This window comes from Myotis myotis, unplaced genomic scaffold (genome assembly GCF_014108235.1).
Source record: "Myotis myotis isolate mMyoMyo1 unplaced genomic scaffold, mMyoMyo1.p scaffold_m19_p_11, whole genome shotgun sequence".
NCBI classification, from domain to species: domain Eukaryota; kingdom Metazoa; phylum Chordata; class Mammalia; order Chiroptera; family Vespertilionidae; genus Myotis; species Myotis myotis.
The window spans coordinates 16,432,008-16,459,421 of record NW_023416315.1 but is presented as its reverse complement, the minus strand read 5'-3'; the positions used below and the strand labels follow the sequence as shown (position 1 = coordinate 16,459,421).

General features: G+C 38.8%; 1 protein-coding gene across 1 annotated transcript in view; it reads left to right on the top strand.

Moving 5' to 3' along the window:
- Window positions 1-27,414, top strand: part of MAGI2 (membrane associated guanylate kinase, WW and PDZ domain containing 2) — a 1,152,561-nt gene that overhangs the window by 915,569 nt on the left and 209,578 nt on the right. The window contains exon 10 of the mRNA XM_036327675.1: window positions 21,278-21,916. Coding sequence (XP_036183568.1) covers window positions 21,278-21,916 — 639 coding nt within the window. The remainder of the gene's footprint in view (window positions 1-21,277; window positions 21,917-27,414) is intronic.

The window sequence follows — 27,414 nt, the reverse complement described above, 5'->3', positions numbered from 1 at the left end:
CAAAGAAATATCAACCAAAAAAATGAGTTCGCTTGTCATCTCTGACACGCGTGTCATAGGTTCGCCATCACTGACTAGACACTGGTTTCCAAAACTTCTCCTGTCTTAACTCTGTATTCAGGAAACTTTGACAATTCCTCTTCAGAATCCTCCTCTCACTTCTTAGATCCTGCCTTTGTCAGGGTTTAGGACCTCATTGTTTCTTCCCTCATCCTATACTGGAATGGAATAGGGATTTGTAAAATATCTGACGCTCCTAGTAGATATTGAGCCTATTATGCACAAGAATAATATTTCAGTGAAGTGTAGATATTTGTAATCTTTTTTAAAATTTTGTTTTATTGCTTAAAGTATTACAAAGAGTAGTACATATGTCTCCTCTCCCCCCCCCCCCCCGCCTTGACCTTTAAATTCTTTTAAGGATAAGACTAAATAAGAAGGGAGGGAGAAGGGAAAAGAGAGAGAGAGAGAAAGAGAGAGAGAGAGAGGGAGAGAGAGAGAGAGAGAGAGAGAGAGAGAGAGAGAGGGAGAGAGAGAGAAAGAAAGGAGGAGGGGGGAGAAATCGTATTCCTTTAAGTATAGAGAGTGGCTTTCAAATATTTTTTTTGCCTTGACCCACAATAAAAGAGTACATTTTACACCATGACACACACATACCCCTAATAAAAAGTTTCGCAGTGTGGTACTTAGCTTACTAATGCAGTGCACTATATTCTATTATTTTTAACACTACTATTGAGCTACTAAATTGATTTCTAGAGCAGTGGTAGATTGGAACTACTTAGGGGATTTTAAAAATATGTAATCATGCCTGAGTTCCAGCCCCAGAGATTCTGATTGAACTGGCATGGGATGTGGCCTCGTCACAGAAAGGTTTAAAAGCGGTCCAGGTGTTTCTCATGTGCAAGCTGGGATAGGAACTGTGGGTCTGGAGCTTTGCTATTCAAAGTTTGATCCATAACCAGGGGCACTGGCATCACCTGGGAGTTTGTTAGAAATGCAGGCTTTTAGCCTTACTCCAGGTGTCCTGATGAGAAACTGCATTTTATATTTTAAATCCTATAAAAATTATTTTTCATAAAAATTGTACATATTTGTGGTGTACAAATATAGTATACATACATAGTAAAATTATAACTATAGTCGAACTAATTTATAATTACCATTTCCTCTCCTCCCACAGCTGCCTCTTGTCTGTGGTTGCTTATAATTTTCAGTATTTTTTTAAAGTGCTTGAAATTCTGTGTTAAAATATGACTCAAGTGTGGAGACTCTGGAAATGGAGCAGACTTTAACGATAAAAACAACACACCTTTGATTTGACAGTGTGGCATAAAGGGGAAAGCTCATTTAGGGCTTGATATATTTTTGACTAATAATAATAACATAATCTGAAATTCAAAAGGAAATTTTTCTTTTTAAAATGCTCAGTTTTCCCAGTTCATTTTAAAACTTGATACAATTTACACAGAGTGAATGAACATATAATTTTAAACAGTCTAGAGCAGCCGTGGGCAAACTACGGCCCGCGGCCCGTTTGAAATAAATAAAACTAAAAAAAAAAAAAGACCGTACCTTTTTATGTAATGATGTTTACTTTGAATTTATATTAGTTCACACAAACACTCCATCCATGCTTTTGTTCCGGCCCTCCAGTCCAGTTTAAGAACCCATTGTGGCCCTCGAGTCAAAAAGTTTGCCCACCCCTGGTCTAGAGAAATACGTATGCCCTATATTAGACCAGGTAAATCAAGATATTAAATATTTTTCTTCTCCTAGAAAGCATTCTTGTGCCCTCTTCTAGTCAAACTACACCTCACAAAGGCAATTCCTGCTCTGACTTTGATTGCCATAGATCAGACTTGTCTGGTCTGGAACTTCATATCAATTGAATATAAATATATAAATAAAATATATGATGGTTTACATGCCAAGAGTTTATTATTTTATATTGCTGAGTAATATTCTGTTGTATGACTATGCCACAATTTGTGTATTATGACTAAAGCTGTTAAAAACATTCTTGTTGATGTAAAAAAGAAAAAGAAAATTAGCAAGATAACCAGGTGATTTGCAAGCACCTTAACGTTTTAGAAGCACTGCTGAGCTCAGAGCACCAGAGGAAGTTAACTGTGCCGGTTAGCAGTGCAGGCTCTGAATTTCTAACCTCTTCCCAGCCTTCAGTTTCCCCATTCCCCAAACAAGGACATGACAGTATTATTCTCAGTAACAGTGACAGTATTCTCTCCATAGGGTTCAGAAAATTCATATGAAAGGTTGTACACAACTCCTGGTACAGAGCCTGGCCTATAACAAGGATCTATTTTTTTATTATCCCCAGTACCAGCAAAATGACTGGCAAATAGTAGGTAGACATTCAAAAAATGAAGGATTCTCAGAAAAATATGAGCTGTACTTCTCTTAGCCCAAACATTGACGGAGGAGTGAGCACATGAATAAAGGTGTATTTGTCACAAGTTGCTGGGGATAGAGCAGCCTAGATCAGAGAGCAACTAAAGAATGAAACTTCACAGTTCTCTATTTTAAAATAGAATTGGTTATTTTTTTTTCAGTTTTAAAATGTCAAAAGAGAACTAGAAATTGGCTCTTAAAAAGTACAGTTAGTGAGAGTCTAGGCTGAACATCAGACTTAAAACCACAGCAACCAGGTGAATTATACCCTAATTTAATGACCCTCAGGGCATCTTGGCTGCAGCTAGGAAACTGAAGAGCAAAGCCAGGTAGAAACTGACAAACCCAAATTGATAGGCATGAGCCAGCGGGAGGGGGCCTGGCTGTGCAGATCCCCTCTGAGTGGGGAGAAAGTCGGTCATTGTGTGTGTGTGTGTGTGTGTGTGTGTGTGTGTATGTGTATGTGTGTGGCGTTGTGTTCCCTCTCACTGAATCTAAGGTTGTAGATTAAGTGAACACAGACAATGCAGAGAAAATTCTTGCTTTCTTTTCTCCAATGGCAGGAACTGTCTTTAACTGAGACAGGGCTTAACTACCGTCAATAGGGAGATTAAAAACTAAAAAGCTTACAACTCGCCTCACACAGGACACCTGAAGGAGTCGTCAAACACAACAGCAGTCCTAAACACCAGCTGAAAAAATGGTGAGTTTGTAGGTTTGGGGCTTTGAGCTGAAACCTGGCTTCTGGGAATTTGAGCTGAAAGCAGAATGATCTCCAGGAGAGGGCAAATTATAGCAATGCCCAGGCTGGGAGCAATATTCACTTTATCTATAGAAGATATAACAATCTTCCTAATAAGAGATGGTATATGGAAATTCCATAATATGTTTACAGTAGTGTTGACGGAACTAGCACAGCTTTAGAATTTAGTAAGTGTGTAAGGAGACAAACGCATCTTTAATTTCATACCACTTGGAGTCCCCATGCCATACTCTTTTGAAAGGCCAATGAAGCAGTGCCATTTACTGTGCCAGGACCTTCCCTTAGGACCAAGGTTCGCCAAGTATGACACATGGCCAATTTTGGCCCGCTGCCTGTTTTTGTAAAGTTTTATTGGAACAGCTGAACTCATTCATTCACATAAAGTCATAGACTAGCTTTGTGCTACAGTGGCAGAGTTGAGTAGTTGCTACAGAGACCACAGAGCTGAACATATTTGCTATCTGGCTTTTTCCAAAGTTTGCTGGCCCTTGCCTTATACTACAAGCTTTAGAAAAGCTTGTGGACTTTGTGGATATGTAAATTTTCTGTTCACAATTCCTAATCCAGCTCTGTGCTTGATTAGATAGTAAATTCGTTTTATAAAAGTTCCTATAATAGGATTTTGTGACCCAAATGAAATCTTATTCTGAAATACAATAGTGCACATTGATTTGAAAAAGTTAGCTCAATTAGGATATTTAACTAGAAAATCCTATTGGTTTCTACCCTTATTGATTAAAAAATAAATAAAAAGGAAAACCCATAATGTCTGTTTGATTTTCAGCCTTAATAAGTTGGTATCAGTGGAAATAATATCAATGGAAATCATGTAGAAGGTCAGGATTCTACATGAACTTAAGATAGGTGCTGGATTTCCTTTAAAAATAATTTTCCCAGCCTAAGGTGTTGTCTTAATGTTTGAATATTCTAAAATTTAAGCACAGAGAAAAAGTTTTTCTGAAATTTAGAGTCTCGAGAGTCAAAGTTTGAAACCACTTTGTTTTCTGGGCCTTTTTCTATAAAGAATGTCAGGACAAAGTACATGTTATTCTGCACGACAGTCTGTTAATTGTTTTCAAGAGAATAATAACAAGCCGTCCTTGAAAAGAATGGCTGGCAATGGAATTAGCTCTAGAGACTTCAAGATAGGATTTGCCAGGAAACAAGGTCAGTCTGATAATATGTCAAACACATCGTTTATTAACCTGAATAATACAATATACCTATAAAGTTTGAAGTGCACGGTGGCCTGGCCCCTGTATTTAAATGTTTTATTAAAATTTCATGTCTATAATAAATGACTTTAGATTTTGTGTTTCTCTGAAAGGGTATTTTAAATTTAATGAAAGCAATACCCTCCAAATTGCATGGGAGAGAATGGCTATGAAGTTATTTTATAGAATCATGACCTAGCTTGAGTTTTACTCAGAGAACTGATTAAATCATAGATCAGCATCTTGTATGGACTACGTGTTTATTCCAAAGTGGCTATTGCTGTAGTTCATAGTATCTGTAATTGACCTAAAAGCAATAAATCTGTTTCAGCAAAGTAACCCAAAGTCCTCAGTTAAAGTGATTTTTTAAAAGCCAATGACTATTTATTCTATTTTATTCATGTTAGTTGACCATAAATAGGGGAAATTGGTGGAAAAGATAACTTATGCCCCATGCTAAAATTCAGGAATAAATTTTTTATTATTTTTTACCTAACGATAACCAATGCCACAATGTGATAATGTGTAACTTTTAACTGGCAAGTAAATTAAGATTGTATATAAGACAATGAGAGAAAAATATAAACATAAATACATACACATACACATATATTAAATGGCATGGTTTGTCATAATTTACCTACAAGGCAGTAGATTTAGATAACCAGTTTATCTACTTAGAATGGCTTAAACCATCCCCTAGGCAAATGTTTTCGAACTATATCTAGTCTAAATTAGTCAGCCCTAGCCAGTTTTACTCAGTGGATAGAGCGTCAGCCTGTGGACTGAACAGTCCCGGGTTCAATTCTAGTCAAGGGCAAGTACCTTGGTTGCAGGCTCCTCCCCAGCCTAGTCAGGGCTCATGCAGGAGGCAACCAATTGATGTGTTTCTCTCACATGGATGTTTCTCTCTGTCTTTCCCTCTCTCTTCCACTCTCCCTAAAAATCAATGGGGAAAAAATCCTCAGGTGAGGATTAACAATAAATAAATAAATAGTCTAAATTAGTCAGACATAAGCTGTAGCTCTATGTGCTTGACTGAGGGGTTCAATACCACAATTTAAGTCAACAAGAGATATAATCCCAAGATTGAGAACTGTGATTAAAATCAAAGAATGTGACTTGATGGGAGGGTTATGCTGTATTGTCAGTAAAAGAGTGGAAGTCAACTAATAAAATCGAGTAGTGTGAAACCACCTCCCCTGTCACATAGTCCCTGCCCCAGTCCCTGACCAGCACCTCAATCTTTGTTTTCCTTAAACAAGTCGAATGAATGTGTTCAAATAGGTTACACTATGTAGGGCCAGAAACAGGAGATCAGTGCTACTCTTCTCAGTAACTTTTGAGCTTTGGTCTACCAGTCAGTGTTCTCCAGAGAAAGAGAATCAATAAGAACTGGCTTATGAAAGCTGTGGAACCTGATAAATTCAAAATCCAGAAGGCAGTTGGCCGACTGGAAACCCTTGGTCGGGAGCTAACCCTTGTTTTGAGGCAGAATATCTTCTTCCTCAGGGAAACCTCAGTTTTGCTCTTAAGACCTTTCAACTGACTGCATGAGGTCCACTCAGATTATCAAGGATAATCTCCTTTACTTAAAGTCACTGCTCATAGATTTTAACCACATTTACAAAACACCTTCACTGCCAAGCTGAGATTCCTGTTTAATTGAATAACTGAGTGCAATAGCCTAGCCAAGTTGAAACATAAAGCTAAACATCATAGTCACCTAAAAAAAAAAAATCTTCCACATCTGTGTTTGAGTGGTAATCTCTTCTTTAATTTGTATTTCTTAGGAGATTTTATAAAAGCCATATAGCTCAAGATCTACAAAACACAAGTTGAGGAATTTGGGCAATTATTGAATTACTTGAATGATAAGCTTTTGCTTATCTGAATTAGTAGGACAGACAACCTCAGTTCACTAGACACCATATCTCTCCTATTCCCAAACCTGGCCCTAAGGAACAGCAGAGCCATGAAATCACCAGCTGATTAATGGTGCTCTGTATGATGGCATGGAACACTAGAAAATATTTAAATGCAGGATTTATTTTGTTTGCCATAATTTCCTGTCATTGACCCCACTCCCCAAAATAACAGTTCCTGACCCTACAATGCTGAGTTAATGAATTGCGTTTTTCTATAAATCAAGGTGAAGGTAAATTTGTGTTATTGCTCCTGCTGCTCTTTGTTTTCCTCTCAAGAGTAAAAAAGAATGCCCTTCCTTCCTTCTGAAGCTAAAATTCTAGATAAATGTTCAAATTCATATCCTCTGATCTTTAGCCAATATTTTAAGTTTCTTTCCCACATCCTCCTCTTCTTCTCTCTTCTCTGTCTGTTCCTTTTAGTTACTTTCCTATTTATTTCCTGCCTTTGCTTACCAGAATTCTTAGAAGTAGTGGGGAGACAACTGCTGTGTCTACTTTCTCACTACTCTACTCCCTCTCCAGTTTCCTCTACTATGATCTCCACGAAAACTAAACTTAGAAATGTCCCTGAGGTCCCCCACTGGTGAAATCAAGGGCCACTCTCCGATCTAATGTTCTATTCTTGTCACATTGGAAACGGATGACGAGCCCTCTTCAAATGCCATCCTTCACCGGCTCCTGCAATTGCGGCTTTCCCCTACCATCTCCTTTTTCCTATCTCTTTCATTGGCTCTCTTTCGGGAGAGTAACCCAGTAGAGTTAACACCATTTCCCAAAACTCGCTGCCCTTTTGGACAGCTCTTCTTTCGATAGCTCATACTTCTTAAATTGTTGCACAGCTACTAATTTTTGCATTCAACAAATGTTCTTGAGCCCTTACTCTGTGTCATTGCCATCCTGGATGCCCACTAAATAAGGATAGCTATTTTCTACTTTACTCCAAAGAGAAAAGGTAAACATCTTCTGGTTTTTATTTTATTTTGTTTGGTACTTTTTTGAGCACTGGTTATTTTTTAATATTTCACTGAAATACTAAAAATGAGTCATGCATTTACCCATGATGAATATATGTTCATTTTCTTTGCTAGCTTGACTTATAGTTCATAGTATATAAGGTTAGGGATTATATCTTACTCATCTTTGTATCTGCTGAGCCCTCCCCAGAATACCTGGTAGAGACACCATAAATATTTATTGAATGGATACTGAAGCAATAAATTATTATATTATGACTAAAAAATACATCAACCTAGTGTGAGTTACACTGGTTGATTCATGCTGATTAAAAACTCTGATTCGTAGTTAAGTTAGTGAAAATAGAAGAACTAATTAGTTACTACTTAATAAAAATTTGATGTTGAAAAATCATCTTAAATACAAAATCCTTAAAGAATTAAAAAGGATTTCTGGGGCCAAAACTGGTTTGGCTCAGTGGATAGAGCGTCGGCCTGTGGACTAAAAGGTCCCAGGTTCTATTCCGGTCAAGGGCATGTACCTGGGTTGCGGGCACATCCCCAGTAGGAGATGTGCAGGAGACAGCTGATTGATGGTTCTCTCTCATCGATGTTTCTAACTCTCTTCCTCTCTGTAAAAAATCAATAAAATATAAAAAATAAAAATAAAAAGGATTTCTGGGAGTGAAAGCTTAAGACCTAGGATCCTATACTCATGACTCCAAATGGTGCATCTCTAGCCCATCACCTCTGCAAGTCCACTAACCTTTCCACTAGCATGTACCAAGCACAAATCACAACCTATCTTCTCTTCTACCATGAATTTTCATGCACACCAATGACATGACCATTCTCACAGATAACAAGATCAACATTTTAAATATTTCTTTGATTTATAAGATATTGAAAATAAAGATAGTTTATATTTCATACACTTAGGATGTGCAAGATACTTCATAACTACATTAATCTTTTGCAAGATTAAATCAACCTGTTAGTAATTTAAATTATTGTTAAAAATAGTGTTTTAATTCATTCTTCCTGGTTAGAAAAATTAGTAAAGATCCTATGAGAAAACTTTGACTGATCCAAGAAAAATATTTAATTAAATGAAAGAGATACTGAAGTTTTTTTTTAGTATTCTCTTTGCCTTCACACACACACACCAAAAAAATTCAGCCTTTTAATGCTAATCTTTCTCCACAAAGCAGGTAGATAATTGCATATGTAGTAGGTGAATAAATTTAAGAACCTGCAATCAAACCCATAGGGAAAAATAAAATTAAGACAAAAAATTAAAGACATTTCATAGCAAAAATAAATATCTGATATTGTTTCGATTTCCCATCATTTCAGAGGTAAGACTGAATTTTAATTAATATTTTCCCAGTATCCTGAATCAAATATTTTATGCTGAAGAAATTATTGAAAGATTGACTAGCAGATTTTGATGTAGTTATAAATATTTATGATCTGCTGAGAGTATTTTTATTTCATTCATTGACTAGATTCTTAGATCTTTTGCTTCCAAAAGCCAGTAATTAGGATGTGAAGTATGGCTCTCTGCTTTCTCTGTGTCAGTTTCATGAGTAGAATTCAAAATGGAAATGGGTAACAATCAATGCCTTCAACAATCATTGGTTACTGTTTATTAAAAAAAGAGTAAGCATGTCTTTGTAACTAAAATTGGAAATACGGCGTACAAAAAAAGAGAGAGATCTAGTATATCTGTTTTATATATTCTAGAACCAAAGAAACTGGCTCATTTACAATTAGCTAATGAGCTAATTGTTCCTTCCATATTTGGGTCCCTTAAAAGTATTCACCCTGATTTTAGTTAATTGGGATAAACAGTTCATAATAATTCTTCTAGAATTATTCTATCTGAATGCCAGTGCCTTTTAGAATGCACAAAAGCCAGATTTTTGAAAGCTTAAACTCATAAAACACCTGAAAATAATGTCTTATTATGGATTTATTGTACTTATTAGATGTTTATGACCTCAAAGTTGTTTCCCCAGCAGTTCTCTTTGGTAGCTTGGCTTTCTGTCTTCATTTTGTTTTGATTTGCTTGGGCAAGCTGACTAGCCCATTCAAATTCTGTCACTGGGTAATTTCTTCATGTGGGCTAGAATTTGTGAATAAAAACAAGGCTAGTGTGCCATGATAAAATATCATGTGTGTTTATATGCCAAAATATCTGTTCAACTCAGGCAATCAAAAATTTCAGGTGATTAATGTAGCCTAATTCTTAAGTGCCAAATAAATAGATGAAATGAACCTTGAAATTTTATAAATATACTAGGGGCCCGGTGCACGAAATTCGTGCACTGGGTGTGTGTGGCGGGGAGTGTCCCTCAGCCCAGCCTGCCCCCTCTCACATACTGGGAGCCCTCAGGCGTTGACCCCCATCACCCTCCAATCGCAGGATCGGCCCCTTGCCCAGGCCTGACGCCTCTGACAGAGGTGTCAGGCCTGGGCAGGGGACCCTCATTTCCCTCCATCACTGGTTCTGCCCCTTGCCCAGGCCTGATGCCTCGGCCAGAGGTGTCAGGCTTGGACAGGGGACCCTCATCTCCCCCCGATCACTGGCTCTGACCCCCGCCCAGGCCTGAGGCCTCTGGCCCAGGCTTCAGGCCTGGGCAAGGGGACCATCATATCCCTCCAATCCCTGGCTCCGCCCCTCGCCCAGGCCTGATGCCTCGGCCAGAAGAGTTGACCCTCATCACCCTCCGATCACCAATCACCCGGCCCGGGCAGCGGGGACCCGCAGTGGCAGCGGGGGGGTGGGGGGGAGCGCCGCGATCACGTGGGCTCCGCCCCTGCCCCTGCAGGATGCCTCTGGCTGAGGCGTCCGGCTCGGGCATTGGGGACCTGCAGCTGCAGCGGCCCCGCAATCGTGGGCTCCGCTTTAGGCCCAGGCAAGGGACCCCTAGCTCCCGGGACTGCCAGCTTCGACTGTGCCCAGCTCCCATCGCTGGCTCCACCCCTACTTCCTGCTATCACTGTCCAGGGCGGCAAAGGCGCCTGATTCTCCGATCATAGCTGGGGGGCAGAGCAAAGGCGGCCCTGCCACACCTCTTAGCTCCCCCCTGGGTTTCCGATCACTGTCAATGGCAGGGGGCTTCTTCCTGCTTTCCCTTTCGCCTCCCTGCATTGTGCCTACATATGCAAATTAGCCGCCATCTTTGTTGGCAGTTAACTGCCATCTCAGTTGGCAGTTAATTTGCATATAGCCCTGATTAGCCAATGAAAAGGGTAGCGCCATATGCCAATTACCATTTTTTTTCTCTTTTATTAGTGTAGATAGAACCAAACGTCCACATAATTAGAAAACAGCCTGAAAATAACCACAAACACAGCAGAGACAGGGCAGCTCTCCTACTTTGTATTTGTGGTATGTGGCCTCTCAAACACAATCACATCTACAAAACGGGGATAGTATATTCTCCATTAGGTTAATTCAAGAATTAAATGAGATTAAGTCTCTAGAGCACTTGGCAGTGTTCTTGGCACACAGTTTATCATTCTTAGCACATGAATAGTAGCAATTATTAGCCAATTTACTGATTGCTCTGTGACCTCTAACAATGCATTTATTTGGTAGAAAAGATTTATTGGGTGGATTTTACATTATTTAGACCCCCGCCCTCCAAAAAATCAAGAGACTATATAAAATTTTCACTTTCAATTGATTCATCTGGAACATTATGGTTATAATTTTTGCATTTTACTATGATTTGCAGGAACTTGAAATAAAATAAATTGCTAATGCTACCATTATAAAATTATTGCAAAAATCAAGTTTAAAAAAGCAAGAAAAGTTCATTGTTTCTGACTATCATTAACTATATTTGGCTGAAATGTGAAATGTAGCATAAACCTTATATGAAAAAAATTAACATATAAATGTGGATATGTCACACATATATTCACATAAATACATGTTCAATAGTGGTAGTATAAGGGGACAACCTAAAATCTTTGATGATGATTCTTTGCTAACTTATCCAATCAGCTTCAGTATACCTTAATAACTGTAACATTGGGAACAGCAGGGAATTCGATTCTTTTTCTCTGTGCCATTTGTCTGTTGTATCTGAGACTAGAAGAATCTCCCATTGTCTGCAGGGAAATTGCTGCATCTTTTCCTGGAGTAGTCTTCCCCATAAGGATCTGTGTATATAGTATCTATCTAGCATGGCGAGGGGAGTGATGAGATATGTACACCCTATGGAAGATGTTCTGATGCCTAATATTATAAGATATGATACTGATTTCCCTTTCTCTCCAATAAATCAAAGAAATAATGACTATCTTTCTCTGGATTCCAAAATTTCAATACATCCAAAGAAAATTTTACTTCCCCTTCACCATGTGTATGAGGGATTTGTAATTGGCAATCTCTGGTGTATATGGTCCAATGGGAAGACTGACTCCTTGATACGTGTATAAAATATTGCTCCTTCAGAAACTGAAATTGGAAAAAAAGCATACAAGTCTGTTTTCCTCTTAACAAGTTAGAAGGTCTCTCTCATCCAATCTTGGACCAGTGTATGTGCAATATCCAAATACACAGTCACATTTTTAGCACTGCACGTTCGTTCCTTCTGCCAGCTATTTGATGAAGCTCAGCAACTTAATGCTGCTCCAGTTCAGAACCCTAGCAGCAGGGCTCTGTAATTTTTCACATGAAGGGAGGGAAAGAGGAGCTCAACATAAGCTAATCTGTGACACTACCAGTTAAGGATGCTTGATTGGCTAGCAATGGAAGCACTAGCCAAACCCTTTCCAGAAATACCACATGGGGTGACAGAGATCTAGAGGCAAGAGCTTCCCTGGCTAGGCGGCCCCCCGCCCCCAATATAGACATCCCCACCCCATCTACATACTCAATATCAGCACTCAGCTCACATTGGAGCAAATAGCATATTTTTTTCAAATGCAATTCAAGGAAACAGACTTTATAGGAGGCAGAAATCAGAAGTGAAATGAATGCACCAATCTTTTCTTCTCCCACTCTCTCTCTCTCTCGCCTTGTTATTCATTTTTCTTGCTCTCTCAGAATGTCTGGCAGTTGACAGTTGCGAGTAGAGAGAATAAACTGTTGGAAAGCATGTCTGTGAGCAGTTCCTGCTCCACCCCGGCCAGCTGCCCACCAGCATTTCAGGTGTTGGAATAAGGTCAGAAGATGGTGATGGGTCATGCTATGCTGTCCTCTTAGAGCCATTTATGTAAAAAAATATATATATATGCTTGTTTAGGAATACAGTTAATGCTGTTTGAAAATAAGCATGCACAGTGCTTAATGTCCGTGTAAAATAATTACGCTTTCCTACAAGGTACTTCCGTAGCTCAAGTTTCCATGGGGAGCTGTGTGTGATTGCGAATATTTCTGTGATGACTCTGCCCTCATGTGTGTCCCTAACACATAGGAGAGCACAGGAGAACTCTAAAATGTTTTTATCTGGCTCTCAGAAGCTCTCATGTCCTGCCAAGGGCTTTAAGACATTTTTTTAAAGACTTTTGTTTTTATTTTCTTCTGGTGCAATCATTAAGTTCTGTTTAGATACAGGGACCTAGTCTCATTTTTAAAGAGTCCCTTTGAAAAGCTACTAGTCATTTTTTTTTTTTTGGTGTTTAAAATTCATTACATTGTTTGAGAGAAATGGAGAATTCACTGACCATTTTACCCTATTGATTCCTAAAATGCGCAGGCTATGTAGAAGTCCTCTGCTCTGGAGCTTTGCAAGAAGCGGTCCTTTGTGCTTTCTTTTCTGTGGCTCTACTTAGTTTCAATTTAATGTGTTGTTTCATCTTTGCCTGATCAGCAAATAATCAGTGCCTTTAGATTCTCTTAGAATGTGTTTTTTTCCTCCTTTCCAACAGAGTAAAATGCAAATGTTTAAATATATCTTACTACTCAATGCCAAACACAAAAGAAATGTAAATAGATCGTCAGACTAATTCACATCTGCCAGGGAGTAATTGTTGGATGCTTGCTGATTAAGCATAATTTTTTTTTTTAACGAGGCATCTTAATTAGGCATCTGCACCGGGTCACAAAGATGAAATTATAAAATATGATTAAGTAGTCTTTCATTCTTTTGAGAAATATGTGACTATGCCAACATCTTGGTGTCCTTCTGCCTATAGAAAGAGTGCTGGAGGAACTGGCTGCTTTTACAGGAAATCAAGGAACCCTGGGGTGAAGTCCCAGAGTGCCATCACTTACCTGTTTAATTGCATCACGGAAATTGCCTGATGCCTTGTATGAATGCAGAAGGAGAGCTTTCCACATTCTCGCCAGATGTAGCAACTATGCTAGCTGTACCTTAGAGATGATCTTTTCTGACTTCTCCATTTTACATGAAAGGAAAATAGACCAAGAAAAGTTAAATGGCTTAGCCAAGGTCACACAACTATTGAAATAATTTATACCAGAGCTTATGTTTCATGATAGTTACAGAGTTTTGTGGGGTCCAGTACCCTGTCATCTCTCTACCCCGGCATTCTCAAAGCTTCTGCCAAACAGTGTATTTTGGAGGACTGCAGAAAGTGGACTGGGACATTGTAATGCATTCCCCTGTTTGCAATTACTTGCTTCACTGCTTCCCTCCATTACTTTAGCTAATTAAAAATATATTGCAGTTCATCTCCCGATATTCATATTCAGGAATAAAAGGCATTGTACCCAGCATTCTGACTCATATGATTTGAGGAACACAAAAGAGGCCCCAAGTCAAAATAAGTCCTGGAGTGTTTGAATTTTTTAAGATTCATGGTGAAGTCTTGGGTTCAGTTCCTGAATCTCACCTAATTATCAATGTGCCCCTAGAGAAGTTAACTTATCCTTGACTCAGTTTCCACATGTGTAAAGTACAGATAGCAATGCCTGTCTCCTATGGATTTTGTAAGGATTAGAGAGATGGAGTTTGTAAATGCCAGGCAAATATTCAGTATGTTAAAATGGTGGTCACTATGGTCAGAGAAATTCCGGAGCCGTTAATGTGGTTAAATGGACTGAAGGATTGAGCCGTCAGGAAGAGTAACGCACAAGAAGCAATTAACGCTCAGCGATAGGAGGTGGTCAGAAAGATGGTCACAAATATGAAGCTGGCCTCAGGGTGGCTTTAATGGGGACAAAAGAAGAGGAGAAGCAGGAAGCTGGAAAGAACATCGCATGTGTTAGGGGCACGGCCCAGAGCTTAGACCAACCCAAGCAGAGTAGGCTGGGGAGAGACAGGCGATGCTGAAAATGTAGACTGAGAGCCTTCTATGCTCAGAGAGAATTTTGACTCGATTCCCTCTCTGTGAGCAGGCACTGAAGGACTTAAGTAGAAAGACCATTAGAGAGTATGGTATGGAGGATGCACTGACAGGGAAGCAGGTGTAAGGCAATGTCCAGCACTTCAGAGCCATTGGCACTGATGCCCTTGACATGTCTGGTTCCTCAGCCAGTCCTGACGAGGAGGGGAGGGGGGTTATTAGCAATGTCAATGGAGTGAGACTAGGGAACCCAATAGTCCCATGGGGTTGTTGGTTTATGCCATTTGCTAGGCTCCCCTCTCCTTCTTCCCTAGTCTTTTCTGCTATGACATCTGGAAGACCAGCTAAGACGGTTGCAGAAGTGCGAATAGTAGATGGCAAGGTCCTGTCCTCAGATGGGGGAAGCAGGGAAAAAAAGAAAGGAACCAAATGAAGAGGTGTCTAAGAGAGCCTTTGCCCTAGAATGTCAGAGCAAAGACAATACCATAGGGACCATCTGGGTCAAACCTCTTCTTTTCATAACATAGTGCCTGACTCAGTAGCAGTTGAGTATAATAAATCTTGAATGAATAAATCAATGAATAAATGAGAACTAAGGCCCAGAGATGTGTTGACAGCACTAATTATCAGCATACTTGGCATAAGAACATAAATCTCCTGACACCTACATCAGCACTCTCTCCATCATACCACAGTTTGTCTCATAATCTAGGGAAAAATAGTTAAAACATTATCTGAACCTCATTTTAGTACTACAGCTTGATTCACCTCATTTTCATTCACAGTGTCATTTCTAATGTAGCACATAAGAATTAATAAACTAAAATGTTTCTGATGAAGGCATTTTGTCCTGTGTCTTATAACTTTTAATTGAAGTGATGTATAGCACACCCCCAAAAGTAAACATGAAATATTATTATGTTTCCAGGGGTTGTAGAATACAGTGAAAATTAATATTCAATATTATAATAAAATTGCCTATTACACTAAAATAATATATTATTAGTATTATTGGTATTACTAAAAACCACAAACTAATACAAGCTTCAAAAAATAAAAGTCCATCAAATCTTATTCGCTGGAGAGGAAATTAAAATTAGTAATTTTTCAATGTAAAATACATGTAATTAGTAGGATGGAAATAGTCTGTGAGAATTTTGTTTCTTTTAGCAAAAAATCTATATAACTTGCCCAGCCAGCATAGCTCAGTGGTTGAGCATTGACCTATGCACCAGGAGTTAGATTCCCCATCAGGGCACATACCTGATTTGCAGGCTTGATCCTCAGTGTGAGGCCTACAGGAAGCAGTTGATCAATGGTTCTCTCTCATCATTGATGTTTCTATCTCCCTCGCCCTTCCTCTCTAAAATCACTATATATATATAATCTATGTGACTTGGCCATAATAGAAGTTAGAAACACTAAATGCAGTAAATTTAGCTATGACATATATTCTAGTCTTCCTCTGTCTAAATCTCTCTATCCTTTATTCAGTAGGAATTTATCCAAAATACCTGAATAAAGAGTTCTCAACATAGTAGTTATACTCTGTACGTTTTGTGGAGAAAACTTGGAACAGGTAGAAAACTCCCACAAAGGAATAAGGTCTGAGAGAAATTTGTTGTCACAAACAGCAGATAGGAACAGTCTGAGTAGGAATGACCAAAGATATCTTTGAAGAGGTAAGGAAAGAGATTATCTGGTTGGGACGAAGTTACACACAGTAAAGAAGTGCACTTGAGGGTGGAGGAACAGCAGGACTCAACTAAAAGGCAAGTAGCCAGCTGTAAATTGTGACCAGTAAAGATTCTGTATTTATAAGAATGGTAACTTATTGGGTGGTGAAGACAAAAAGAAGTTGGAAAGACTTTTGGCAAAGAGTGTTACACAGTAGGTCTAAAGGTTGAATAGTCTGAACTTACTCGAGGGGACTATAGGATGAGAGTGAAGTGTGAAGTAAATCATTCTTGTCTGGTCCAAGGAGGTAGCCAAGGAAGACAGACCGCAAGTGGTCAATGGGAGAAGCTGTGGTGAAGATTCTGCAGACCACAGTGAGTCGAATATGTGGAAGCAGAGAAAAGAGGCATAAAAATAAATCCATTTTAAGCAATGCTTTAAGAGGGCCCTGTTTTATCCAAAATGATGAAGTACCCAAGAGGTATCCAATATTATACTTTTATTTCCATAACTAAGAAAGAAACCAATTATCTTAGAAAATATTCCCATAGAGTCAGGTCAGGCTGTTTTAAACCTTCTGCTTCATCAGATTCAGTCTCATTTCCTTGCTCCTTCCCATAAATGGGAATCGGGTCATTATGAGACCAGCCTATGGGGATGCCCAGCTCGTCAGTCACACCAAATTTAACCAATAGGCTTGATGTCAGCAGCCCTAAAGCCATCTGGCCTTAAGATGGCCCAAACTGAATGGCCATATAGGCAACAAGGTAACCTTGCAGGCAATGCGGCAATGAAAATGTGTGCTTGGCTTTCAAAAGAAATGCCTCATCTTTTATTTTTTTAAATATATTTTTATTGATTTCAGAGAGGAAGGAAGAGAGAGAGAGAAAAACATCAATGATGAGCGAGAATCATTAATCGGCTGCCTTCTGCACACCCTACACTGGGGATCGAGCCCACAACCCGGGTATGTGCCCTGACCGGGATCAAACCCGGGACCCTTCAGTCTGCAGGCTGACACACTATCCACTGAGCCAAATCAGCCGGGCTGCCCCATCTTATTTTAATGGAGAACGTTTCCTTGGTAAAATTAAAAGTTTTCACATACATGATCTCATTCTCATTCTGTGAAAGAGAAAAGAGGGGAGATGTTTTAATTCCCACTTATAACAGGATAAATTGAAAGATAGATCAAATGATTCTTTTCCAATTCGTCCCTTTGTGCTCTTAAGCCCAGACTGTCCCAGGACTTGGCCTGGCACCACTGGATGACATATACCAGGTGGCTCATATTTTTATTTCACAACATGTAAATGACATTCATCCAGCACAGTCTATAAATATCCTCCCCAATCAGTTCTATCTAAACAAGCAAATGTTTGCTTACATCCCCACCTACAACAATTTTGGCATGACGCATGTCTAGGCATCTATATATTTTTTAAAGTGAGCAGTTGAATGCAGTCAAGTTGTTAGATAGTCTTAACTCTGATAAGACTCATCTTTTACATTCAGAAACCTGTGTAACTCCACAAAGAGACTGTTGCAAGGCTCTTTATCACTCGCTTGCTTGATGACTTGAAAAATTGCACCAAGTGGAAAATATCCATAAATTATAAAAGGCAGTCTTATTCGAACCACCAGTAGATCTCTCATTCTGGTTCTAAATAGCAAGATTACATTAAAACTAAAAAAATAGGTAACATTAATCACTATAATTCAAATAACTACCCTTTAAACCTGGCAGGGAACCTTGAGGACTTTGAACATTACCTTAATTCCATCCCCCCCCCCCCCCCCCATCCCATGAATTTCTGGCATAGCAGAGGGAAGGATAAAGCCTGCTTGGGGACTGGGAGTTTATTAACAGTGATTAAAGTGAGGGAGAACCTTAGAGGAAAGTGTCATTTGTTACCCTCCTGCCTTTGACTTGCTCACTCAGACTGATACTCATCCTTGATTATGACTATGGTGGGAACATCTTGGTGGGACTCTCCTGGTTTTATAGAAGCAAGTAACCAAGGGAAGATAGTGATTACTGAAATAGCAATCATCCTTTGCATAACAATGTATAGTTTACAAACCCTCTCACCTGCATGATCTCATTTGTTGTTTCCCTTAGATCAGTAAGTTGCCATTGTTATTGTTCCTCATTACTTCTGAAGGACCCAAGTCACAGAGGATTTAAGTTCGTTTTGAAAGCCACACAGCTAGTAAGTGTGGAGCTGGTAATCAGACCAAAGGCCTTTGACTCCCTAACCCATGTAATGTCTACCACACCATGAAGATTAAGAATGGGAGATTGACAGAAAAATAGTCACTGTGTTGAAAAACTAACAAATCAACAACAACAAAAACTATCCAAATAGGAGAAATGAGATGCAACACAAAGAAAACACAAATGACCAAAAAACATATGAAAAGCTGCTCACCCTCACTAGCAATGTGGAGATGCAAATTAAAACCATGCTCACACTCATTAGATTAGCAAAAATTCAGTTTGAAAATGCCAAGTACTGTGTCGGTTGGGAAGTAATAAAAATTTTGATGGGAGTGTAAATTGATTTGACCTATTTTGTCAACCATTTGCCATTGTCTAACAAAGATGATGCATGTGGCTTCTGCCCAGCAGTTTTATGCCAAAGTTCAAACTCAGAGAAACCCTCTATATGTGCACAAGGGCCAGGGAAAGAGGTTCATAGCAGAGTTAACTTAACCAAATAGTCACCAGAACCCCAGGGTCCCTTAACAGAAGAATGAATGAATATTAGTAGTGATGTAGTCATTCAATAGATACCACATTGCAATGAAAATGAATGAATCTGAGGTACAGGTTTCAAAATAGATAAATATCACAAATATATTTTGAGGGAAATTACAGAAGATTAATATGTATATCACTTACAAAAGGTTTAAGAGATGCAAAATCGTATTTTAGGGATATTATTATGCAGGGGTTAAATATTACTTAGGAATATTATTTATGGGCACCTAGATATGTCATAAAAACAAAGTACATGTGAACAAACCTCAGGACAATGGTTACCTTTGGAGAGAGCAGGAAGGGGATACAAGTGGGAAAGGGGTGCTACCCTGGGCTCTTCAACTAACATGAGCGATGTTCTGCTTGATGGTAGGGAGGCCACACACAAGTACTTAATTATTCCTTCAACCTCTTAATGTGTAAAATATATGATAACTTTAAAAATAGAAAAGGCAGAAGGAAAATAATTTTCTGGATCACTTACTTCACTGGGATGACCAGAACCTGTTGAAAATGATCCCCAGCTGCCCCATCTAGTGAGGAATCTTGATGGAGGCCGTCCATCCCAGTCCAGTCCTGATTCCTGCCTGGTCCAGTGTCCCAGCCCTTGCACCAGCACCCTTCCTGACGGACATAATGGAGGAGTGAAGCTGCATAGCCTGTGACTTTTTCTAGAATCAGACCTAACCTGGATCCCTGAGCATGTTTGTTAGACTTTTGAGTCTCCTTATCTTTGGGTTTTTAAGCAATTCTCTAGCATTCGGAAAGAGTGAGTGTTAACCAAGTCTATATTGTTGAGGGCATTTTACTCAGGAGTGTTTTAGTCACAGAATTATTTAAGTGTAGTTAGTAGAGAAATTATTTTATATCAGACACTTAAGAAAAGCCAGAAAATTATTGAATTCTGAAAGTTCACCTCTTTTTCATTTTTGGTGTTTGCAATTTTGATGGGCAAGGATGACTTAGAATGAAATCCCTCGCCATTTATACTACCCGTTTCTGAATGATCCTGATAAATTGACGTCTGTTGAGTTGCTTATGTGATAATCTGTGAAAACACGTCTTTTCATTTGTCACATACTCCTCAGCATAGTCAGGCACAATCTCAATTTGCAAGTTCAATTCTCAAACATTATGGTTTATGAGGATAAAAACATTAATCCATGATAAAACAGTTCTCAAAAAATAAAGTTCTTCACTCATAATTGAATTTTTTAAAAAATAATTATCTCATACTTTTCTGCATTTTAAGGAAGAGTAATATTTGTTTGAATATATTTTATAATGAGTAACTTGCCTTTGGGGCATTTTTTTATGTCATAAAGTTAACTTGTAACCAGTAAGCTACTGTAATTCTGTGTTAACTCACTGGGCGAAAGGACAAATGCCTTTTTTGAAAAGATCTACAGAAATATCAACATTGTGAGAGGAGAGGATGCGCTGAGGGCAGCTCCCTGTTTGAAAGCCAGAGTCCCAAATCTCCTTCCTCCTCTTTTTAGCAATAATAGCATTAATAATGTTCCACATGTACTGTGCACTCACAATGCATCAGGCACTGTACCAGGCACTTTTTCTGCATTATCTCATTTCCTCCTCGCAACAACTTTACAAATCAGGGACTGTGGCTGAAGCAGGTAAGTCATTTGCCCAGTGTTACATATCTGCTAAGCAGTAGAGCCAGGATATGGACCCAGATCCCTGATTCCAATAACTGTGCTCTTGACCTATTCCCATGTATGCCTGGAACCTTTGCAATTACACCTTGCTCTAGATAAAAAATATAAATGGGCAAAATGTTTTCCTCTTCTATAAAAAAGACAAAAAGGCAGCTGACTCAGACAAGTGATACCAAAAATAAAACCGTGTACTGGGGCTTCAAAGGTTTCATCCAAAACTTATGCCCACCACTTCTCAATAGTTTGAAAATGTTATTAACTGAAATACAGTGAAGATGAAATTGAAGATGAAAAAGGAAGCATAGACTGACTGCTTCTTCAAGGTACAAATTCTTCCCAACTTTTCTTTTTGACAGTTTCTTTCTGAATATGAAGTTGTTTCTGAACTTCACAAACAACCCATATAGCATTTTTTTCAGCATGTGATCAGTACATGTGTTGGCAGACCTGTTGTAATGTTGAGTCACCTACAGTACATTTAAACGTGATTCTAATGGATTTCCTCACTGCTTAATGAAAAACAACACCACTTTCACTAATCTCATAAATAATTCCATTTCTCTATGCCAACATTAATTGGACTTACCTCACATGGTCAATCTCTTTCTTTTTTCCTTGCAGGTGATGTCATTGTCTATATTAATGAAGTTTGTGTCCTTGGACACACCCATGCAGACGTCGTCAAACTTTTCCAGTCGGTTCCTATTGGTCAGAGTGTCAGCCTGGTGTTGTGTCGTGGCTACCCTTTGCCCTTTGACCCTGAAGATCCTGCTAACAGCCTGGTGCCACCCCTTGCAATAATGGAGAGGCCACCTCCAGTCATGGTCAATGGCAGACATAACTATGAAACGTATTTGGAATACATTTCTCGGACCTCACAGTCGGTTCCAGACATAACAGATCGGCCGCCTCATTCTTTGCACTCCATGCCAGCAGACGGGCAGCTCGATGGCACGTATCCACCGCCTGTCCATGACGACAATGTGTCTATGGCTTCATCTGGGGCCACCCAAGCTGAACTCATGACCTTAACCATTGTGAAAGGTGCCCAGGGCTTTGGCTTCACTATTGCCGACAGTCCGACCGGACAGCGGGTGAAACAAATACTTGACATTCAGGGATGCCCTGGCCTGTGCGAAGGCGACCTCATTGTTGAGATCAACCAGCAGAATGTACAGAACCTGAGCCATACAGAAGTAGTGGATATACTTAAGGACTGTCCCATTGGAAGCGAGACTTCTTTGATTATCCATCGAGGAGGTAAGATAAAAAACTGGCTCAGTGATTAAGTATGCAGTAAAATAGTAAGACCTTCATAATAATATTGCAATGGTGGAAGTTTCTCTGGAGTTGAATGAAATCATACTTTTAAAAATAAAGGTAAAAAAAAGAGTAACAGAAAAACATGAGTTCAGGAAGCTGTGTGTTGTTTTTTTTTAATTTTGAGAATATATCTTTCCCTAAACAAGAATAGTATTTTCAGTCTTACAAATTTATAGTGCTGTGAACTTGGAAGGTAAACATTGAATCCCCAAGTATAAGTGGATTATAGTCCACAAATTTGTTAATGTTTCAGTTGTAGAGACCTCAAACTGGTTTCCCATTGACTTAATTTTTTTAAAAACTGATTTTTCCAGTGGAATCAAAGCTCTGATTTGTGCTTAGGATTCCAGGCTTGCACATGGAAGCTGGTTCAACCCCTTCCAAGTCCTTGTAGAGTCTTGATAATCCCCATCACGACACTGGGAGCTGTGTCTCTGTAGAAAAATCTGTCGGAGTCGTGAACAGCATTGCTCAGGACACTTCCTCCACTGCTATCGGGGCTGCTCCAGCAGTAATTGCACATAGTGCCTTCAGGGCCTGAGGAGGACATTATGGAACAGGGTTAGGGCTGAAGTGCCGGGCTGCCCCATTCTAGGTGGGAGCAGTGAGGAGTGTGGTGGAAACCCTGAACTCTGGATGTTTTTCTCTTCTACTTTGTGCGGAAGGGATGGGCTAAGCATATCTCTACTACTTTGCTCTTGATTATCTACGAAACAAGGGAGAGAAAGAAGGAGAGGCAACAGAGAGAGAGGATACTTGAAAACAGTATAAGTGAAAGCATTTAGGCTAAGACCTGGTTTTCCACTTAACCAGATGTCTCATCTGTTATGCTGGGATAATCCTACCTAACCTATGGTAGTGTTTTTAGTGTTGGATGGTCCACAATAGGTGCTCATTAAACGTCTGTTGATTCTAAGTTAGCACCGAAGCTGCAGCAGGGACGGCTGGGTCAGAAGGAGCAGTTCTGTGAGGAACTCATGCGTGAAGAATACACGTGTGGCAAACATATGCGATTGCCTAGTCAAAGCACTAAAATCTGCATGAAAGCCCCGGCAGTTTGAAATACAAATGAAGTCAGCCAAGCAGAAAGAAGCGCCTTTTATGATTTATTTGGCCTTCTCCGCAGGTCTTCCCTTCAAGGAAGTTTTTCCGTTGTTGCTCCCTGGTATGAAAAAAGGCACCTAGTACTGAGCATTTGTGAGCAACACCATGCAAAGTATTACGCTCCTAAATTTAAAAAGGAAAACAATATGCTAACAGAACAATCCTACATATTAAATTTTACCTTCTTAAGACATTATCACAAAATAGTTCTTCATAATTAGTTAAATATTGACAGTGTATCTTCATTTTTCTCATTGCTCATTAAGAGTAAAACAAATATTCTTAATTTAATAGTCATACCTTCATAATATGCAATTGAAAATCACATGTTTGTAACAGGTTCTTGGTATTAAAAAGTGTAACTGAAAGTCGATATGCAGTGTACACTGTACGATTCATAGAAAAAACTTTGGAAACATTTTATATATAATGACTTTTTTAAAGGCATGGGTGATAGGAAAACTGCATTTTTAACGTGTTTATATATATTTATTCTATATTGCATATTATTATGTAATGTATTTTATTTATATTTTTGCAATTAGTACCTTTAGGAAATGGTTTTTATTTGGTGGCTAGTATAGAATTCCAGGATGTGATGCTTAAAATACAGTACTTCTAGTAAAAAACCTCTTGTGTTTCCCAAAGTCCTACAATTTATACTCATCACTCTGAAATTAAGAGGACTTAGCACCACAGTTTTGACGAAATGCCCTTTGATTATATTAATAGATGCTACTTACAAGTGCTTAGGCCTCGTTCAGGTAAGTCTCGCTCTTCCAGAGCGGGTTCACGGGCCTGAGTCCTTACAACAGGATCATGGTCGTTTGTTTTAATTATTTACTAGGATGTTTTTATTTAAAAAGCAATAATGTACATGGTTTAATTTTTTAAGCAAATAATGTCAGAAGGTATCAAGTGAAAAGTAACTCTCTCCTGTCCCAGACTTTCAGTGTTTTTCCCTCCAGAGGCTAACGTGTTTTTTTGTATATATACAGAAATTTTGTACTCTTAACTAGAAAATACTTGAATAAATACAGTATGTTCAATATAAATGGGATAATATTACACATATATATGTCTTGCTCTAAAATCTTGGTTACTAGAGTGTTTTTACTTTTAATACACATCATTGTGGTTCAATTTATACACCATAAAATTCACCAATTGTAAGTGTATGAGGAGTAAATTTTGCTAAAATAATATAGTTGTGTAATAGTCACCATAATCCTTAGATCATCCATCACCCCAATTTCACCAAGTCCTATATTATTGCTAATATGCTTTCTGAACAGTTTTGTCTTTCGACATTTTTTATGTAAATGGAATCATACAGTATGTAGTCTTTATTTTTATTGTTGACAGTATTACAGAAGTCCCCCATTTTCTCCCTCCTTATCCCCCTCCCCAGGCCTTCCCCAACCTATTTTCTGTGTCCATGGGCTATGCATATATGCATATATGTCATTTGGTTAATCTCTTCCCATTCCCTCCATGCACCTCTCCTCTGAAATCTGTCATTCTGTTCTATGCATCTATGCCTCTGGACCTATTTTTTTCATCAGTTTATTTTGTTCATTGGATTCCACATATAAGTTAGATCATGTGATATTTGTCTTTCTTTAACTGGCTTATTTCACGTAGCATAATACTCTCCAGGTCCATCCATGCTGTCACAAAGGATAAAAGATCCATCATTTTTATAGCTGCATAGTATTCCATGGTGTAAATGGACCACAACTTCTCAATCCACTCATCTGTTGATAAGCAGTTGTGTTGTTTCCAGATCTTAGCTATTGTAAATTATGCTGCTATGAACATAGGGGTGCATGTATTCTTTCTGATTGGTGTTTTGTGTTTCTTAGGGTATGCTTCCAGAAGTGGGATTGCTGTATGTAGTCTTTTACTTAGCATTGTGCTGTTAAGATTTACCCATGTTGATGCATTTAGGATTAGTTTACTTCTTTTATTGCTGGTGCAGTATTCCATTGTATAGATATGCCAATTATTTTAATCCATTCACCAATAGATGGTTGTTTTCAGTTTGGGGCATTTATGAATAATGTTGCTATGAACATTTGGATAGAAGTGTTTGTGTGCACATATATTTTCTTTTTTCTGGGTAGATACCTAGAAATGGTACTGCTGGGTTATATGACAAGTATGTATTTAAATTGTTATGAAATTGCCAGAATGTTTTCCAGAATGACCATATCTTTTTACACATCCACTAGCAACGTATGAGATTTCCAATTTCTGCCCATTGTTTCCCACACTTGGTATCCACAGTCTTTCTGATTATAGTCATTCTAATGGGCGCATAGTGATGCTCTTTATGGTTTTAATTTATATTTCTCTAACCTTTCCGTGTGTTTATTAGCACTCATATATCTTCTTTGGTGACATGCCTATTCAACATTTCACCCATTTGTGTATTTATTGGGAATACATAATGCCCTAAACAAAGGAATTCGCTCTCTTGTTGCTCTTGTACAACCAAACCTCAAACCCAACCCAGCCCTCCAGAGTTAGATAATTTCAAAAGTGTGTTATATTATACCTTCAAGGAATGATAGCTGCAATGCTACTTAAATTATGTTAAAGCAGCGAGAGAAGAAAAAGTATTGATTGCTTTTATAACATCTACTGTAACTTCAATAGTAAAGTCTGATAGTAAAAAATAAAACAGAACCTGAAAAATAAAAACTTTAGACCAATGTCAAATATTAATGTTGATATAAAATTACATATAAAATTAGAATAAGGAGAACTTTATAAGCATAATATGGTTTATTTCAGGAATGAAAGGATAGTTCAATAATAAATCTCTTAATGCAATTCATCAAAGTGATAGTCAAAGTAGAAAATAATAATCATGTCCATAGATACCTTTTTTCTGGTTTTTGATAAAATTCATTATACATTTTTGACAAAGATTCATAATGAATTAGGAATTGTGGGATATTTACTTAACCTGATAAATATTGATGTCAAATAGAAAGCTAGTATTATGCTTAACTGTGTAAAATGAGATGGTATAAGCCAGGATTAAGATAAATTTCCATATTCTTCAATATTAATCCATAGTGTTCAAGAAATAACAGTTAATGTATTATATAAGACAAATTAGAGGAATGCAAGTAGGAAGGGAGAAGGCAAAGTGATTGTTATTTGGGGTGTGGTTGGTGGGGGAGAGATTTTTACAACTTTTCTCAATTTTCCCCATAGTAATTAACCTTCTTAGAGTTTCTGTCTTGCCTCAGTTTAATTTCATAATTGATATTATCTTACATAATTTTCTGTTTTAGTCATGATTTTAAATGTATTTAAATATAATTAAATCAAGTGTTTTCTATTTTTTCTTTTATTTTCCACTTTAACTTAGAGTATTTCTATTATTCTCATTTCTTATTGCTACTATTTCTTGATTAGGTTGACTATTTTTCTATTTTAATGGCTCAAGAAATATACAAATTTATATATAAACTAATGGCCCCGGCACAAAATTTGTGCACAGGCGGGGGGAGGTGTCCCTCAGCCCGGCCTGCACCTTCTTCAATCTGGGAACCCTTGGGGGATGTCTGACTGCCGGTTTAGGACCGATTTCTGTGGGATCAAGCCTAAACCGGAAGTTGGACATCCCTCTCGCAATCCGGGACCGCTGGCTCCTAACTGCTCACCTGCCTGCCTGCCTGATCAACCCTAACCATTCTGCCAGCTGGCCTGCACTCTCCCAACTGCCCCCCCCCTCGCCAGCCTGCTTGCCCTCAACTGCCCCCCCTGCCGGCCTGATCACCCCAACTGTCCCCCTTGCTGGCCTGATCGCCCCCAACTGCCCCCCCTGCAGGCCTGATCACCCCCAACTGTCCCCCCTGCTGGCCTGATTGCCCCCAACTGGCTCCCCCTGCTGGCCTGCTTGCCCCCAACTGCCCCCCTGCTGGCCTGCTCACCCCCAATTGCCCCCCCACTCCCACCAGCCTGATCACTCCCAACTGCCCTCTCCTCCTGACCTGATTGTCCCTAACCACCTCTGCCTCTGCCCCGCCACCATGGCTTTGTCTGGAAGGACATCTAGAAGGTCTCCAGGTCTAATTAGCATATTACCCTTTTATTAGTATAGATAGTTTGTTGGCCAGTGTTCAACCTAGTATGGAATAAGAAATCTTTACACTTTCCATCCAAGGAGGCTGAGTTTTTTGTTTGTTTGTTTGTCTGTTTGTTTTTTAAACAAGGTGGGGTTTTTAGTATGTTTGTTTAATTGATTTTAGAAAGAGAGAGGGGGAGAGAGAGAGAGAGAGAGAGAGAGAGAGAGAGAGAGAGAGAGAACAAGA